A 17781-nucleotide genomic window follows, 5' to 3' on the forward strand; every position below is an offset into this window, starting at 1 on the left:
TTACCTCCTAATTCACTTCCTTATAATGAGGCAGACTTTAAAAGCAATATTGAATCATTGTTTACACTTCTGCAAGTTTTTGGGAAGTTACAGTCACTCAGTTTTATCCTTGCTTTTTACTCCTCTATTTGATCATTTTCAGACACAAACATAAAAGAATAAAACCGCATTTCTCTGAGATCAGGCCCATTTCTCTCTGCTCAGGGAGTATACAGACTTGATAAAGAAGGTGTACTGATAATTTTTCTTATTTAAAACTCAAGATCTAAATATCCTTAAAACCTCAGAAAACTATGCAACTTTCTGCCACATGAAAGGGGTAGAAGATAAAAGGGGTAGAAGAGGAGGCATCTGCTGAGGAGATGTTGTTAGGGATGAGAAAGAATATCCTTTACTTGCAAATTATGGTTCATTTTCTCTCCTTTTCCTACTGCCTTTAGCATCAAGGACAGAAGAGCAAGTAGTAGCAGTTGTCACATCAGGCAGAAACTCTTACTAAGTTCCCTATCCTTGAACCCAAATCCACACCCACAGTGCATTCCCTACCAAAGGCAGCTCTTTTGAGAGCGTCCCACTGCACTTCACTCCAAGATGCAATCCTGATGACAGCACAGCTTAGGTGGGTCACCTTACACAAATATATATAACAGTAACCATCTCTAAATTACCAAATGGAGCCTGGGTACTAATGGCCAAACCTTCTAAAAGGATTTAATAAGGCTCAGTATGGGGCTCTGAAGTATGCAGCTCTCAACCATTCTGTGGGTCCTGAAGAAATAAATGCTCTTTTTACTCTCATTGCAAAACTGCAAAACTCAGAAGTCAGTGTGCTTTAAACATCTGGCTTCAAATGTAGAGGTGCTGTGCTCCGAGGAAATGGGCATCCCTGAGAGGGTACGAGGGGAATTACTCCCCAAAGGTGGTGTTATCAGCACAGTGAGAAACTGGAGATTACAACTGAACAGTAATGGATTGAAGGATGCTGCAGGTAATTAACCTCTGGTGGCACTGAATCAATGTGCCAAGCACTTCAATCGTGCTCCCTGTATTAGCCTCAGCAGCAGAAGGGGACAGCCATTGCAGAACACACACATGGCAGATTTCCCTGGGGAGTTACGAAGTCATCCTGCACTGCATAAGCCCACACATGATTGAGACCTGTGGGGGGAGGTAAAAAAAAATCCTATCTGCAAGAGAAGCTTTCTGAAGGAGAACCCACAAACAGTCAAACTGTAAAGTTAGACACAGGAATGCACTGCACAGCAGCCCTGTGCAGCAACACCCACTGCCTCAGAGGACACTGACTCTTCCTACCTGCTGAGAATAAGAAATATTGTCCATGAAAAAAATTTCTATTGCCTCTCTAGTCTAGGCACACAAATCCATACTAAAACTGCACTTGACAATATCAAATAGCAATGTCTAGTGGGGCATTTAAAGAATTAAGGCTGCACATTTGCTAGAAACCTTACTATAGAGCGGACTTCATAGCCTATGAATTCACACATAAGCTAAAATATATCAACTTTCCATTCCTACCACCAGGAGAAATTACACCAAAAGTCACTGTGGTCGAAGGAACATACCCTGGAGAGGAAGAATCACTTATATTAAGGAATAAAATCTCAGACAATGTTGCTGTTATTATCCTATTTAAAAAGTCAGCATCCTTGAACAAGTCAGCTCTTGCCATTAGGTGGTAATATTTGTTACCATTTGCTGGTACATGTTATGTTTTTTGTTATAAAATGTGCTAAAAATGTTACAAATACAATAAAAATTACAAAAAAAGTATAGCAAATGTTACAATTACACATGTAACAACTGAAAAATGGGCAACCATATTCCTGGAGGCTGATAAACGACAGGCGCCAGCCCCAATAGCCCCTGTGGAGAGGAAGGCATTTCCTCTCTGGGCATGTTTTGGCAGACTAGCATAAATTAATGCTGGATTAATAAATTTCACTGCAGCATGTGTTACCACCAAACCTTGGGCACTACAAAATACAGTTCATTCAGTGTGACATAGCATGCTGCTCTCTGCTAGGAGAGATGATGATGTGTGTTCACACACCTGCAGTGGCTTCCAGCACGCGCAGAATCCCAGTGGGCAAAATTTAATTGCAGGTCCCTCTCCTTCCCATCACCACGTTTTTTCACTGCCTTGGCCCCAGACAGAGGGAACACTGACCTTGTTGCTGAGGTTGACGTTAGCATTTCTGGAGAGCAGCAGTGACACCATGTCCACGTGGCCGTCCTGGGAGGCGAGGTGCACGGGGGCGATGCCCTGCCTGGTGACGGCGTTGGCGTCAGCACCGTACTCCAGCAGTGTGGTGGCAATGTCCATCTGGTTCTTCTTGGCAGCTATGTGCAGGGGTGTGTAACCATTCTGCCAACAGAAAGCACTTCATTGTGAGCTGCTCCCTGAACAAGGTGATAAATCACTTCTCTGCACCCACCCAACTCTGTGAATAATTATGCCATTAGTTCTAAAAATTCTATCAAACACAGTCAAATACAATGTTAACAAGCAGTGTGAACTAATGTAGCCAACCTTTATGCAATCTTTTTTTTTTTTTTTTAAAGTACTGCTACAAAGAGGAGGATTCTGAAGTAAATTTTCAAATTTGGGAAAAAATATCTGTTCAGAAGAGGACAACCTATAGCAGTAGGAGTTTGAGTTTTGTTTCATAGACATTTGCTACTTTTCCTTAAATGTGCATAAAATCTTTAACAAACTGAAGAGCAGGATGTGTGTTCGTAACTCAGAACAGCTGTTATTGTTTGGGTTTGTCCCATTTCCCAGTGTGAATGAAAGCATTATGTACATGAAATATGGCCTTTCTTGCAGCATTGACCCTAAACCTTACTGACAGGCTGTTTTTTTCAGATCAAGGGAAACCTAAAGCATATAACTTTGGAGCCATGCATTCCTTATCTTTTTATTCCTTCCAGTATGTGTACCCACGGAACCCACTACTAACAATAAAAATGCAGTATCTATTGCATGATACAGTTTTGTAATTCTGAAAAAAGATAGATAGGCAGAAAATAGATAAACAGATATGAAGAATAACTGATCAGCACGCAAACACCAAAACTCTGATGGAGGTATGACCAGCTTTTGGTACAGATTGCAATGACTGTTTAATCAAGAACTTCCGGTCTTTTGGAAATGTATCAGCCCTCACTTTCAAGCAAATGACAAACACATTTGCATGTGACTAAGGGACAAGGTCAGGGGGGCTGAGGACCAAGCTTTATAAACCATTTTGTATTTTTGTATGGTATCTTAAATAGCATTTGCATCTCAGGTTACCCAGCCCAATAAAATCTACCTGAAGGCACAAAGCATTCACCTAGCTGGGCTCCTCCCTGCACCCACAGGGCAGCAGGGCTGGACTAAACAGGAAGGGAGGTCACAAGAGATGCAGCGCAGGTATGAGCAAGGAATAAATACATGGGGGCTCACAAATGACTACAAGAGAGCTTTAATAGGAACTTGGCAGCAAGAGATGCACAGCACTAGTTTCATGCGGAACAGGTTCTGTAATCTTCAATATTCAATTCAGGTTCAGTTCAGACTATGGATACTAAGATATCTGAAAATGACACTCAGGAAACACAGTGCCACTATCAAGAAAGGAAGCACATGGCCACTGAATTTTCACTTTGAAGATAAAGTGCTCAGGAAAAACATCACACTATCCTCTCCCTTAGACTTCCTGCATGAGACTGTCATGTAAAACAACCATTGCCACACGAGCACCTAATAAATCCTAAATACTCCATGCTAAATCCTGCTAAAACATGTCCTTAAGATGGAGCTCATATTACATTATGTAAAATAACAGATGCAGTTTCCAAGCCTTTTCCTCAGAAATGGCATATATTGTTGTCAGGGGAATGGACAGCAGCAGGTTGCCAAGAGAAGGCAAAAAGAGATCTGAAAAATAAAAGCTGAAATTCAGCTCCGTCCCAGTCTGCATCATCTCCTCATAAGGGCAGCACTCTGTCACTATGCATAGATGGAGAAAGGAACAAAGAAGTTTAGAAGGAAGGGTATTGGGTTGTTCTGGTTGCCAGAGAAGAGTGGAAAAAGGGAAAATGAATGGTTGAAAGACGAAGGGACAGAGGAAAACTAAGGCTTTGGGGATGGTGTGGCAAGGAAGAAAGGCACTGTAAAGTGCATGCCAAATTCAAATTCAGGATAAGCTGCATGTGAAATTAGGCACAAGCCTAATTTTTGCCTATGAAAGAGAAGAATGGTTCATGAGAGTAACTGTACCACAGCACCGTACTCTGACATTTCCCATACCCTGTTACTTATCACTCTTCAAGGCAAATTTTGCTGGGCTTGGCTAATGAGCCACTCTTGAGACCAGAGTTAAAGACAGTGGTGTCACGGGAAAGGCAACTAGAAACTAACTGTGGAGCCAGTGATGAGATATGACATAGCACATTTATTTACTGGACCCCATTTACAAAAAAAATGGGAAATCATCTGCTGTTACCAACATCATCTTTCGGACGAGTGCACAGTGGGTGCCCGCAGCAACAAACACATTACAGTTAATTTTATTTAGTATTGATGCTCTGCTCGGCGCTGCCATGGCTCACTTGCAGCAGGGCACTAACAAATGCTTTCTTCTAGGCACACTTACAGCTGGCACTTGGAGGCCTGAAGTGGCAGCTGCAGCACTGTTCTGTTACAGATGGGAACGCTAAGGTGACCTGACACATGAGTTTGTGCAATGCTGTACCACAGTCTATAGGGCTGCCACCTTGGTTTGGACTTCCCAAGCCCCTGGCAGGGGCTGCTGCAATCCCTGCCCCTGCAGAATGCACAGCTCCCACTGGCAGCTTCTTTCAGTGAAAACTGGGTCAGCGCCTTCTCATCCTCTTCAGAAGGCCCTTTCTTCCCCCCAGTGGCATTCGAGAGTGCTGTGCTGCAGTAGTGAAAGACCAGAGATCACTCCAGCTCCTCCCCTGGGGCACTGCTCCGGCAGATTGCCGCTATCGACAGTATTGACTTTAAACTGCCCCGTTGCTGCTGGCGGTCCATGTTTATTTAACTCCCCCCTCCCTGCACTACAAACTCCGGGACCTACCACGCGTGGCACACTCCATCCTCTCCTTCAGCCATGCAGAAGGCCTCCAGTGCTATGGCTGCACTCAGCCATGTGTGAGAGGAAGGCAATCAAGGAGCACTGTCCATCTAGCTGCTGGCTTTTCCACTAGCTCTCCTTTCTCCACAGGGTTTCTGTTTTGCAGTGATTTAAGGAAATTATCTGGGTTGCTTCAGATGAGGTATTTACACTGCACTTAACCTGCTTTAACCTACATACGTTTCCATCCTGCTTTACCTAGTGTTGCTGTTCAAATATCGATTATACTTTGGATTGATTATAGTATTTATCCATGCCATACTTAAAACTGGGACCCACAAAAGAAATAGACAGTTTAAGCTTCTCAAAATTCTTTTTGTTCTGTGCACTACTAGAATAAATTTACATATTTATTCTTTCATCCTCTGAAACCTTACACTAGGTATTGTCTTGCCTACAGTAAATTACAATCAAAGCAGGGCTGTGACTAGTTTCATTTCTTTCCAGTCCATTTACGCTGGGGTAGAAGTATTGTGAAGCACGTGAATAATTACATATGTTGTGCTGAGAAACTTATCTCACCTCAGATGTCATCCTGTGGCACAATACAGGAGAAATACCCCTGTATAGCAGGGCTTTAAACCCAAGCTTGCCCTGCACAGATCTTAAGATGCAATGATACAAACTTGGCTGGCTTGGATAAGTTACTGAAGAGACTGGACTGATGAAAGCAAGGCCCAGTATTTTCTGAGACTGAAACTGGTGATTTAAAGTGTTTCTGCATCTTATTTGCTTTTTTTAGTGCTCTTTTATTCACCTGCAGAATTATTCTAGCAGCTTTATGTGGATGTGAGACATTAACAAGATCACTGAGCCTCCTGTAACCACAAACATACACAGCCTAGAAAGAACAGGGGTAGACAGGGAATAAAGTGACATAAAAAGCCTGGGTATTGCTCCCCCAGAGTGGCCAGTACTTGTACCTTGGCAGAGGCGTGAGGTGAAGCTCCCTGGTCCAACAGGAGGAGGGCCACTTTTTGATTATCGTAGTGTGCAGCTACATGCAGTGGTGTTAAACCGCTCTAAAAACACATGCAGAACAAACAAGTGCTGTTACAGAGCCTCTCCAGGGGAAACTCAGGAGTTTGGAAAATTTCAGTAGATAAGGTGAAAAAACACATTAGTTACTCATTCGTGTATCCAGAGTCTTCGGGAACTTTTAGAATCAAAAAATAAAACAGAAATCTGGAAACCCTTCCTGAGCTGAGAAAGCCCCATTCACTTTTCCAGGGAAGATGAACAGAGAAGCACAGATCTGTGCTGCCCCTGGGGTAAGGAGGTCACACCCTTGGCAATGTTTTCCTTTTACTGCAGTGGATAAGTAAACTGCCCCTTGGATCTGTAAAAATCCAAGCTGGGCTGGTTTAAAAAGTTTGAGGTCCTGTTGACTTTTGCCCCCCGTCATGAGACCTGGGGAGGCAGAGCCAGCTGCCCAAATACTCTGATAAGGACTGTAAATAGTCTGTGTAGAACACAGGGGAATGGTTTGTCTCCATTCCCCTGGACATGAACACACAGCACATCATTTTGTTGTCAATTAATGACAATAAAAGTCACTTTTGCCGAGAGCTTGCTGGCTCTTGGCAGCCCCAGCCAAGGGACTGGAATATGACATGAAACCAATTCCAGCTAAATCCAGGCTGTGGATACTAGTGTGATTGTAAGTAGGTAGGAGAATATTATTAAAATATTATCTGGTTCTAGATATTTGCTGTGCAAGTGGCAGAGGCTGCTTCTGTCCTACCTTTCCAGAAGCATCAGGAGATGCATTCTTCTGAAGCAGGAGATTGGCTACCTCGATTTTGCCATACTTTGCAGCCACATGTAGCGGAGTAAATCCTTTCTGTAAGAGAAAGCAGTTATATAGCAGCCCTGGGCACTCTTCTCAGGGTAAGGTTTGCCTCTGATCTGCAGGGATGCAGCTGTTTCCATCTGTCCCCTTATGCAGTCCTGAGTACAGGCAGCAAGTCTGCAGATTCCCACCTGCCCTGTGGGGTCTGGAGGCTCTTCCCTGGCAGGGCAAAGCACTGCCGACGTTAAACAGAGGAAGAGTCGGTTCCTTTCTTCACACTACCAAAGACCCAAGGGCAAGCTTATCAACACCCGCCCGGAATTTCTGCCCTGCATTCCTCTCATTCCAAGAAGATGCATGTCTGATCACTGGGATGCATTACACATCAGGTCCTGAGGTACAGGCATGAAGCTTTGTACCCTTTTGATAAAATGTAGCTCACCCTTACACTGTTTGTATGTGTATATGACTCTTGCAGTATTTAATTCACAAGCAGCCCTCGATGCAGGTATGTTTTATGATTCGAGCTGTCACTCCTGCAGCTTGCTCACCTTGGTGATGATAGACAGAGATGCACCATGATCCAAAAGAACAGAAGCTACATCCTCATGCCCTTCCCGAGCAGAAAGGTGCAGGGGTGTGTAGCCCGATGTGGTGGCTGCGTTGGGAGAGGCTCCCTGCTGCAGCAGCTGCTGCACGATGTCTGCTTTCCCCAGGCGGGCAGAAATGTGCAGCGGCGTTTGGTCATCCTGAGCACAGAGGGAACAACACAGGCCTGCATGAGAAAACTGCACCTCACACTGGGACACAAAATATTCACCCACGTTCTGTCACTTTTCAACACTGCACATGAGTGTTAATTCTACTGAGGTCTTACCTAGTGAATGTGGCACACTGGCTTTCTCTTTCTCAGATAATAAAAATACCTTGTGCTTTGTTACTGCAATCACAAAATATTCCAGACAGGGACATAATCCATAGAAGTTTATAAATTTATCTGTTTTATTTCTTACTTGGATTTGCCTCACTTTGCTTTGCAGACCTTTCTTAAAACAGAGCCAATGCATAGTTCTGGTCCTCCCATCTTGATCTCTTTTCTGTTTCACAGCAACATTTAATAGCTCAATCAATTATTCCCATATTTTTTGTGCTTTTTTAACTGGTGAATGATTTGCTTGGTATTTTGCAGGTAATTTTTCCACAGATGTAACTGATGACAGAGCATGGTGTGGAAATTAATTGTTGCTTTCTCACTTGGTTTTGTATTTTTGTCCTCCCCACTCTCTGTTGTACAATCTCTGGATCAAGCACACCATCACAACAGTGTGGCCAAACATCTTTCTCTCCCCGTTTTCTCCTGCTGAATTTCCTACCTTTTGAGCACTGCTACCCCATGTCCTTCAGCTCTGGGCTGCTCTCTGCCAGGGAGACTTCGGCCCATGCCCACCCTGCACAAGTGACTTTACACCTCTGGGACTTAGGATGGGAGAGAGCCAGGAGATGAATGCTGCTCCTCTGCAGGGCAACTCTTCTCTCACTGGGGGAGAATCTTTGTGGTTCTTAAATGATTCCAGTTTGTGCTTGTTTCCCACAAATTTCTCACAGCTGATGTTAGCACTGGTGTATAATCTACTGCTTGCTTTTAGTTGTTATTTATGATAACAAATTAATCACAGGCAACGGCAGTTTGCACAAATTAAATCATTCTGTGAATTTACTCAGAAAATATTTGCATGACTGTGCTTCTGAGCACGAGCTGTTCACTTTCAAGGCTGTCTTTGGAGATTTACAAACCCCATGAATCAGTTCTATTGTCAGGCTCCTTGCAGATATAAATTGTATCAGCTATAAATATTTAGTCAGAGTTCCTTGTAAGTAGATAATCTTACCAGCAAACTTATTTGTGACCCAATTCACAGATAATTTCACCATGAAAGAAAGGTTTGTTTTTTTAATTATATCCATTTTATCACCATTTGGGGGAAAAAAGTATTTCCTGAGTTTACCTATTAAGACTGCTATTTATTGCACCTATTTATCTCCTTGACCCGCCTGTTTCCTGGAACTCTTTGATTTCCATAGTTTTGTGTGTTCCTTCATGCCTCTAGATCATTTCTTTTTCATCCACCCTCACCATCCTCAACTGCAATTGTTTCTATAGGATCTGTTCCTTCTTTCCAGTCCTCTGTCACATCTCCTCACTGTGCCTCCTTCCTTTAGGTGGTGTTCTTTAGAAGTCTAACTATTTTTGAATAGTTAGGCTGTTGCTTGAGGGACATGACAGGAGACACCAGAAGCCTAGGGTTTCCAGTTCTGCTGAAATAAAAGCAGATTTGGGGAATTCCTCTGCTTCCGTAAGTCCCACTTCAAAACAGAACTCTTCAAACACATGATAACTTATATTAAAAACTGGGATGGTATCAGCCTGACATCTCCTGCCTTCTCTCCAGATCACTCGTAGCTGCAGCGAGAGGGTCCATAACAAAATATCAGCGGGCATCACACAAAGGACCTTGGCTTCACCACTTTCTCATCCTGAACAACACACACAAGATGAATGTGAGTCCTTGCTTTGTCCAGTACAGATCATCCAGGTTTGGTGCACCTGGGCCATGTCCTCACCTTGGCTTTGGCCTCCACCTGGGCTCCGTTTTGTACCAGGTACCGGACGACCTCTGTCTGGCCAGCTCTGGCTGCCATGTGCAGCGCTGTCTCTCCTCTCTGCACGCAGCAGCAAAAACACAACAGAATTAAAAACACACTGCAGGAAGAGCAAACATCAGCGTGTTTCATAAACACAGGAATACCAGCAACCCAGCTCAGAATGATCCCCACTAGAAAACTCTGCTGTACTTGTCTGTAAGATGTAAGATTAAATCAATATTTGACCTGTCACTGTGTGCTGCACAGCAATTTATTGCAGGGTCAGTTTCCCAACACAGTAGTGCCTTTGTGACTGTTTTTTGCTGAAAAATGACAATGCAATTTTTATATTACTAGCATTTTACTAACAATGTTAAAAATTATTTCCATTTAAATAGAACTGAATTCAGTAAAAAATGTATTTCAAATTTTGTATACCCAGGCACACATACATTTGTCTTTCCTCCTGTTATGCCTTATGCCCCTAATATCATTTGTTATCTGACAAGCACTGAGGTGACTGAACAAGAAGGGAAAAAACAAAATCATTACTGAGTACATTCATCTAAAGCTTCATGGACTCAATGAAAGACAAATCCAAGGAAACCAGAACAGTTCAGGAGGGAAAGTGGTTTCTACATTTTTGGGTTTTGGTATGTCTTTAGGTATAAACATCTGCTAATTAAAAATTAGCATTTTTATGTAATTTAATAGAATTAGCAGGTGAAGACTTAAACAAAATATTGTCTTCTAGCTGCACTTGTGTATGGAAGGTGAAAGGGAGATTTTGAGGCCAAACTGTTAAAGAGGATCCACAAGCTTCTGCTTCCCTTCCATTTCCCAACTTTCAAATATCCAACCAACAATGTGTTCAGTTTTTACACATGCCCTGGGAGCCTTGGGGCACGCAGCACACAGCCAGCAGAAGAGTGTGCTGGGATGGCTGGATGGACACAGGCAATATGTCCCCACAGTCTGCTGCAATCTGTTGAATTTTCCTTAAATGGCAGACCCCCGGGGTCTTGGGAAAAGCGTGCTCCACAGTCAAGCACAGATCTCAAAAACTTCATATGAGAAGCTGCAGTATGCTCTCATTCTTCACTTCAGAAAATCAAGAGATTAGAGCCTGCTTAGGGTCAGCCCCTTTGGAAATTTCCTCAGCCTGCCAAGCATCTCCCAAGTAGGAGTCAGCAGGCTGCACTTTCCCATGACTCCAGCATGAGCCACAGGTGCTGTGGAGGTGGATGGTGGACAAAGGAATTAGGTGCTTGATCCCACTACTGCTCCCAGACATTATCAGGCATTCCCAGTCCTGCCCTGCTGGAAGGAAACCTGTGACTCACCACATTGGTAGTGTTGGGGGATGCTCCATGATGCATTAGCTGCGATACAATATTTACATGTCCCATGAAGGCAGCAACATGGATTGGAGTTAGGCCCGACTGAAAAACAGACCGAAGTAAAATTTAAACTTTCACATTCCTTTACAAGACTGCCATGAGGAAAACATAAATTATTCTAAAGCAAATCAATCCAGGTGCTTGCTCTTCTGAGAGGGTTTTATCTTCTCAAAACCATATACATGTGCTTAAACGAAAGGGCACACAGAATTGGAAACACCTGTAAGTGTGGTTCATGAGCAAACATATGAACCTTCTAGGAATTCAGTAGTTCTTCATCAACAATCAACCATAGCTAAGCAAGATTAAGATGAGGCATTTGCTAAATACCATCTTGAAACAGAAAAAAAAAGAAAGGTAGAAGCATTCCTGGCACAAAGGTAAGGCTTTCTGAAACATTCAGCTTGTGCAAAAAAGATCATCATGAATCTGCACGACTGCCCTTACACAGGATATGAAAGCCCAGCTGGAGAGAAAGAGAGGGAGGGAGAAGGAGAGGGGGGGAAAAGGGAGCAGTCATTCAGCAGGGTGTGACCTCAAGGATTTTGCTTTAAAAATCCCATCAGTAGTTAATATTTCCCCACGTAGAATCACCCTAAAGCCTCTTCACAGCTGCTTCTGCACAGCTGTACCAACAGTCAGCCAGAGGCTTCAGAAGGGCGTTTTGCTACCAAGAGAAGGAGAAAGCCCAGTGGATCTCTGGAAATCCCCACAATTTAGGCAGCTTCCCCACAGATATATACAAGTCCCAGAGGGTAGAAGTGAGGAAAACTCTTTCTTTCCTTTCTCATGCAGAACAGCAAACATGAGCAGGAAGGCAGAATAACTGTCTGAGTGTGTTATTTCTTTTACCTGTTTCCAACAATTTAGTAAATGCTTTTAAAAGTTTTTAAAAGCCAGTCTGGAGCTACATGAACTGTAGCCAGGGCAGACTCTTCTCCCTCAAGCAAGCCAGGAAGGGATCTGTATGGTTTGCTGCTGAATAATTAGCACAACCCTCCACATATTAAATCAAACTCTCTTTTTGTGGAGATGAACTACTCCCCATTGCACCTAGTTTGATCCATGGAACTCCCTATCATTGTCTAACATGGCTCATTCCACAGTGGTCACACATTCATATATGTGGTCTCTCCTCCTCTCCTAACTTGGTACAATATACGTACATCTAGATAAAAATTCCCATGGGTACTCAGTTAATCTCTGAATTGTGCCAAGAACTGGGTGCAGACTATCTCATGCTGACTGAAGTGACAGTGCATTGACTTCTGTCTAGCTGATATGTGATGTCCCATGATGGTGGGCAAATATAACCTCTGTGGAAAGCCAAAACAAGGTCTGAATTAAACCCCCTTTTACAGCAGGACTTGAGCGAAGCATAGTCTTCACCTCGATGTCTGTAACAGAGCAAATTTCATCCTCAGTGCCTTAAATTACAGAAAATGGTAGATTTTAGAAAAATTTTTATGTTACATTTCTCTTGTTTTTCTCACTGTAATCCCAACAGGTATCAGTTGTTTGTGATTCATTAGGGTAACTGACTTCATTGTTCTGTTTTATTATCTCGTAATACCTAGTTGAAAATAACTGTTGACTTGACTGGTCCGTGCTCTTTCAGAAATATTCCAAGATTAATCAATACAGTTACAATGAAATTTGTAGGAAAAGCAAAGACAAGCATGGGAAGACCACTTCTTACCTCAGTTACAGCTTGAATTGATGCACCGTGCTTTAGAAGAAGTTCCATTACTTTTATTCTGTTCTTCTTGCAGGCAATGTGAAGAGGTGTGAAACCATTCTGGAAATGAGAAAGAACACACATTTTGATGCCTCATGTGTCATTAAAAAATAGAATTGGGTATGGAACTCACAGAAAAGATTTTTCAATTTTAACAAAACACCTCCCAAATTTGTTTTGGCTTTACTAAATTTTTCATGTAAAAGAAAGAAAAGATTTCTAGAAAGGTAACGACATATTTCATATATCCAGTTTTAATTATGAAATATATTGCTCGCTCCACTAATTAATTTATTTTAAAAATTCTCAATTCACGCAAAACTATCAAACCCTTCATTTTTGCTTGCCATATTCACTTTTATCTGGGTGGGGTTTTCTACTGGAGGTTTTGGGGAATCTGGGGTGGAGGTTTTTTGGTTGGTTTTTTTTTGACCTTTTAGAACTGCTGGTAAGAAAAGCACTTTTACCTTTTACGAGCTCTGAAATTTACATCTTCTAAACTATTTTTACTACTTGTTGTTTCTTTTTTCATTCATTACCTGTCAGCTTACTGCAACTACAAGTATTTCACCCCTTCCTTTAAAAAGAATGTGTGCAATGGAGTGAACATTAGAACTACCATCTTATTTAGTGCGAGATGATGGCACAGAAAACAAGTAAATCAGGAAAATAAGCTGTCCAGAGCATCCACAATTGGTACAGTAACATCAGAGCACTGAATGCTGATGCTGCTCTGTACAAAAAAGCCTTTGCAGAACATTCTGAAAACAACTGGCAGAGCCGGTCCCTCAGACCTGATCAAAATTATCTTTTTTTACCCGCCCTATAGTAAAGAATACAGTGTGTTTTCACAATGTGAGGTCCATGCCATTGTCTGTTCCAGTGTAGCAGCTCTCACCCCTCTCCTTGGCAGAGGACAATGTCCAGGGTGAGCTCCAGTCTGTTTTAGGGAAGAGAGAGCTCCAGTTCCAGATGCTGGAATATTTCTTCTACTTAACCACCCGGAGTGGGGACTGGGGCAGGATAAAAGGAAGCACTACAAGATTTAGGGGGGAAGGGCATTTGTGGCTGGGTTACCAGACCAGTAAGAGGCCACTGCCAGCAACTCTAACAAGCTAAACCTGGTGATGATTTGATTATATCAGAAGGTAAAAGTAAATATTACAGGCCTAAAAGCCTCCCCACTCACCAGTTATACTGAACAAAAACCATATATCATAAAAGCTTGACCACAGACACCTGAATACAGATGGATCTGACAAAAAAACAGAGGGGCTGAGAGAAGCAAATGTGTGGAGCCTGTACTGTTTTCAAGAGAGCCAATCCCACCTGGCTTGTGAGGGTTTCAGAAGCTCATACAACATTTCAGGAGTTAAATGAGTTAGCATCAGGCTGTGAAACCAATCAACCCAATTCATGTCAGAATGTAAATTCGTTTGGAACAGTTATTGAAGAACAAATCAAAGAGACATTTTAAATAGAATGGACTGCGATTGCAATTTGAACAAAAGGCATTAATGTATTCTGTTTGTATGCAGTTTAACTGCACTGATGTATTTTGCTGCTGAAGTTGTTTCTAAAGTAGAAAGGCATATGACTCCATTGACATAAAATACCACAAATACTCATTATGTAACTCATTCCTACCTTTTACTGTTTCACATCATTGAGAACTTACAAAAATTCCCTCAGTTTTAAACGTTATTTTCTCTGTACAAACACTAGGAAAATAAGGATTCTCTCCATACCAAAAACTACAGCAGTTACGTCTGCAGCTGTTTCATCTATTCATAATCATAAGAAGTTACCAGGAGGCAAAAGTGCTCTAGTTACACTAGAAATTCATAAATCACTGCTGACTGTCTGCAAGCAAAGGCCTGATCTTACAGCATGATACGTTATTAACACTTTGAACCTCGAGCGCTTGTTCTTGGGCTGTGGCAATAACAGCACATCCTCACTGTCAGCCATCAGCGGGCAGAAAATAACTCCCCAGTAAGTCTCAGCACAACTTTGCAGGAAGGTTTAGCTGTGAGCAGAGCCCTGCTGTGTACTCACCAGTGCTTTGGCATTAGGATTAGCTTTCTTGTCCAAGAGAACCTTGGCGACTTTGTAGTGGCCGCAGTGGGCAGCGACATGCAGCGCAGTCAGGTAGTCATTGGTGACGTCGTCTACAGGCACATTGTGCTGAATCAGGAGCTGAACACAGTTTAGATGATCCCCTTGTGTTGCCATGTGCAACGGAGACAAACCATTCTGCCAACAGAGAGACCCAGCATGGATGGGTTAGAGGATGCTCAGAGAAGGGAAACTCCTCCGCCTTGTTCTTGGAGTGTTTGTTGTATGAAGAATTTTACGAGCCCAGAGAGCACCCAAAATAAACTTAACATGTTTGGTGTAAGGATGGGGGTTCTTACTACAGAATTTGGAGCTTGTCTGGTTAGAGTTTGTAGGCAGCCCCACACTGAAAAACTGACAAAACATACCAGCAGTGCTCTAAATGTAGCTTCTTTCAGCCAGTATGGTTCAGACAAGCTGCTCAATTTACATGAATTATGTGAGGAACAGCACTTTGTGACTGTTAACACCCCAGCCAGGGAATTTGCTGGTTTTTAAAGCTGCATTAAACTCACCACTCTAATGTGGCCTGTATACACCAGCCATGACAGCACAGGCCAGAGCATCACTCAGTGAACACTGCAGCCTTCCTTCACCCCTCCACTCCGTGTTCTCCTGAATTTGGGTTGTACGCATGCTTACAGCACATTACACAGCTCTGGAGACAACTCTTCCCAGTCCACATTGGTAAAACACCCAAAGTTTCAACTGGGCTAAAAATCTCTGAATAAAACCTCCATGCTGTGACCTACCAGCAATAGTGGTAAAGCTGTTCCACCAGACACCTGAGAGACATTCACGCACTAGTGAATTGTTTTTTGCAGTGTTTAAAATAGTGAACAAGCTGCCAAAATATATTATATTTCCAGAGTAAAACCCTGAGAGAAAATTCTCAAAAATTGAAAGGGCTGACACTATTTCATGATGAAAGATTAAACAAGTACACCAGAATGAAAGAGACTTTGTTAGCAGTGGTACATAGCTCCTTCTTCCAATTGTAGTTTTTTTTTTCCCCACTCGATTCTTCTAATGCCAAAATTAGTTTTGAGTGCAGAAGCTATTCTTGTAGCAGCACACAATAGTTTATAAGCTGTAAGTGACTGCCAGTGGACTGGGTCTGCATGGTGAGACACAAACCTTTGCTCACAGACGCAGTGCCCTCATGTGACCGCAGCCAGCAAAGGCAAAGGAGCCAGGAAGACCAGCCGAGACCTCGGGGTCTCTGAAACAGACCCTTCCCTCACCCTTCCCGGGCCATGAGGTAACAGGATTAACAACCATTCGAAATAAAGGTGGATATACACAGTGAAATGATGTTTTCAGTCGAGACGGAAGCAGGATGGTGAAAGCAAACAGGCGCATCCTGTCAGAACTGGAGAGCAGTTTACATGCAGTGCTGAGACACAGATATTCTTGGACACAGTAATATCCTTCAAGTAAGATTATCTCATAGGCATCTCACTTGTGATTTATGTTGGCTTGGATAAGCCTCTCTCCCATTCCCAAAGGCTACTACAGCAATTATCTGCACGGAAGCTTGATAGTGGCAAGGCATTTTCAATGTTTTCACTGTCTTCTAGCGTAGTTAACAGTAGAACAAAAAAAAGATTAATTTCCCTTGGTCACTAAGCCCTTCTGGTAACAGCCTATAACTGATGATGCTTTTTAGGTGAGAGTAAAAAAATCATGAAACTTTAAACACCATTCTGCTCCATTTTTATAAGAAAGATCCTTCAGGTGAAAAGTGTCATTCTTCACAGTAACAGCCAATAAACCATGCTTATTAATGAAGTAAGAGATTGAGGAGTTGATATGGGACTCCCTTACAGGAGAGAAGAGACTTGTACCAAAATGACTGACATTGATGGGAAAGAAAGGAAGAAACAGAGCAGCTCGATGCCCATTTGAAAAATCGGCAAAACACTTGATAAAAATCTGTCATGGACAAGAGAAGAGCAGCAGCTAGCCAGACTTCACACAGAAGAGCAGGAGACAAGACTGGATGCTAAAGAAGTTGATGAAGACAAAAAATAATTGGAAAATTTTCTTTTGTTATACATTAACCAGGCTTAATTCTGTTGCAGCAGAAGCTAGTCTATAATCCTACACAAGTCAGTTAATATTTCAATGCCACACTGAAAATAAAAATACTACATGTAAGAGTGTTCTCCAGGCCCATGTCCTTCTTGTGAGAGACAACCCAACAATGACCCTCAGAAGTGATCTGGTACTTTAGGATGGAGCCACTTTATAAATACTCTTACATTTCTTTTTTTTTAAAGACTGCCAAGAAAATAATAAAAGGGAAAGAAGTTCAAGATTAATCAAAGATATTGACAGTCACACCATACCTTAAAACAACCAAATTAAAAAAAAAACCAAAACAAAACAGGACCATAGAGATGAAAAAAGTATCAACTGTCTGACTAGGCAAACATAAAATTACAGAGCTTATTTTGTAGCTGTGTCAAAGAACTTTAATCAGGGAAAGTACCATTAACCCTGGGGAAAGAAAAAAAAAAAAGAAAAAAGACAAAGAGAAGTCTGGAAAAACAGTAATTAAAAAGAGAACTTATTGACAAAGATTTAATTTTTTACATAGAAAATTATTGGCATATTCAGGACTAGAACTCCCTTTTCATTTTGCCTGTAGAAACCTCCACATAATCCATTAGGTCACTGCCTTGCCTGAAAGTAAATCTAAGGTTCTTCCAGTGCAAAAAAAGGTCAGCACTACACTAAACCATCTCTAGCAGGAAGCTGCTATCAAACTGCAGCCTGGTTATTATTCTGAAAGAGTTTTACATAACATGAGAAAAGTTTGTGAAGTTCAAACTCTTTCAAAGATGTGCCCTATTTCCAATAATATATGACTTAATTTGAAGAGAATGGAGCCACTTATTTTTGCAGAGGACAGTACTG

At 42.1% G+C, this 17781-nt stretch overlaps 1 protein-coding gene across 33 annotated transcripts in view; it reads right to left on the reverse strand.

Annotated features, from left to right (window-relative positions):
• Positions 1 to 17781, reverse strand: part of ANK3 (ankyrin 3) — a 347313-nt gene that overhangs the window by 92792 nt on the left and 236740 nt on the right. For all 33 annotated transcript variants that reach the window (XM_048311273.1, XM_048311276.1, XM_048311277.1 and 30 more), the window contains 8 exons: positions 14800 to 14997; positions 12703 to 12801; positions 10947 to 11045; positions 9583 to 9681; positions 7512 to 7709; positions 6913 to 7011; positions 6092 to 6190; positions 2192 to 2389 (listed from right to left, as the gene is read on the reverse strand). In XM_048311273.1, coding sequence (XP_048167230.1) covers positions 2192 to 2389; positions 6092 to 6190; positions 6913 to 7011; positions 7512 to 7709; positions 9583 to 9681; positions 10947 to 11045; positions 12703 to 12801; positions 14800 to 14997 — 1089 coding nt within the window. The remainder of the gene's footprint in view (positions 1 to 2191; positions 2390 to 6091; positions 6191 to 6912; positions 7012 to 7511; positions 7710 to 9582; positions 9682 to 10946; positions 11046 to 12702; positions 12802 to 14799; positions 14998 to 17781) is intronic.

The sequence above is a fragment of the Corvus hawaiiensis genome, chromosome 8, assembly GCF_020740725.1.
Source record: "Corvus hawaiiensis isolate bCorHaw1 chromosome 8, bCorHaw1.pri.cur, whole genome shotgun sequence".
Taxonomy (NCBI): Eukaryota; Metazoa; Chordata; class Aves; order Passeriformes; family Corvidae; genus Corvus; species Corvus hawaiiensis.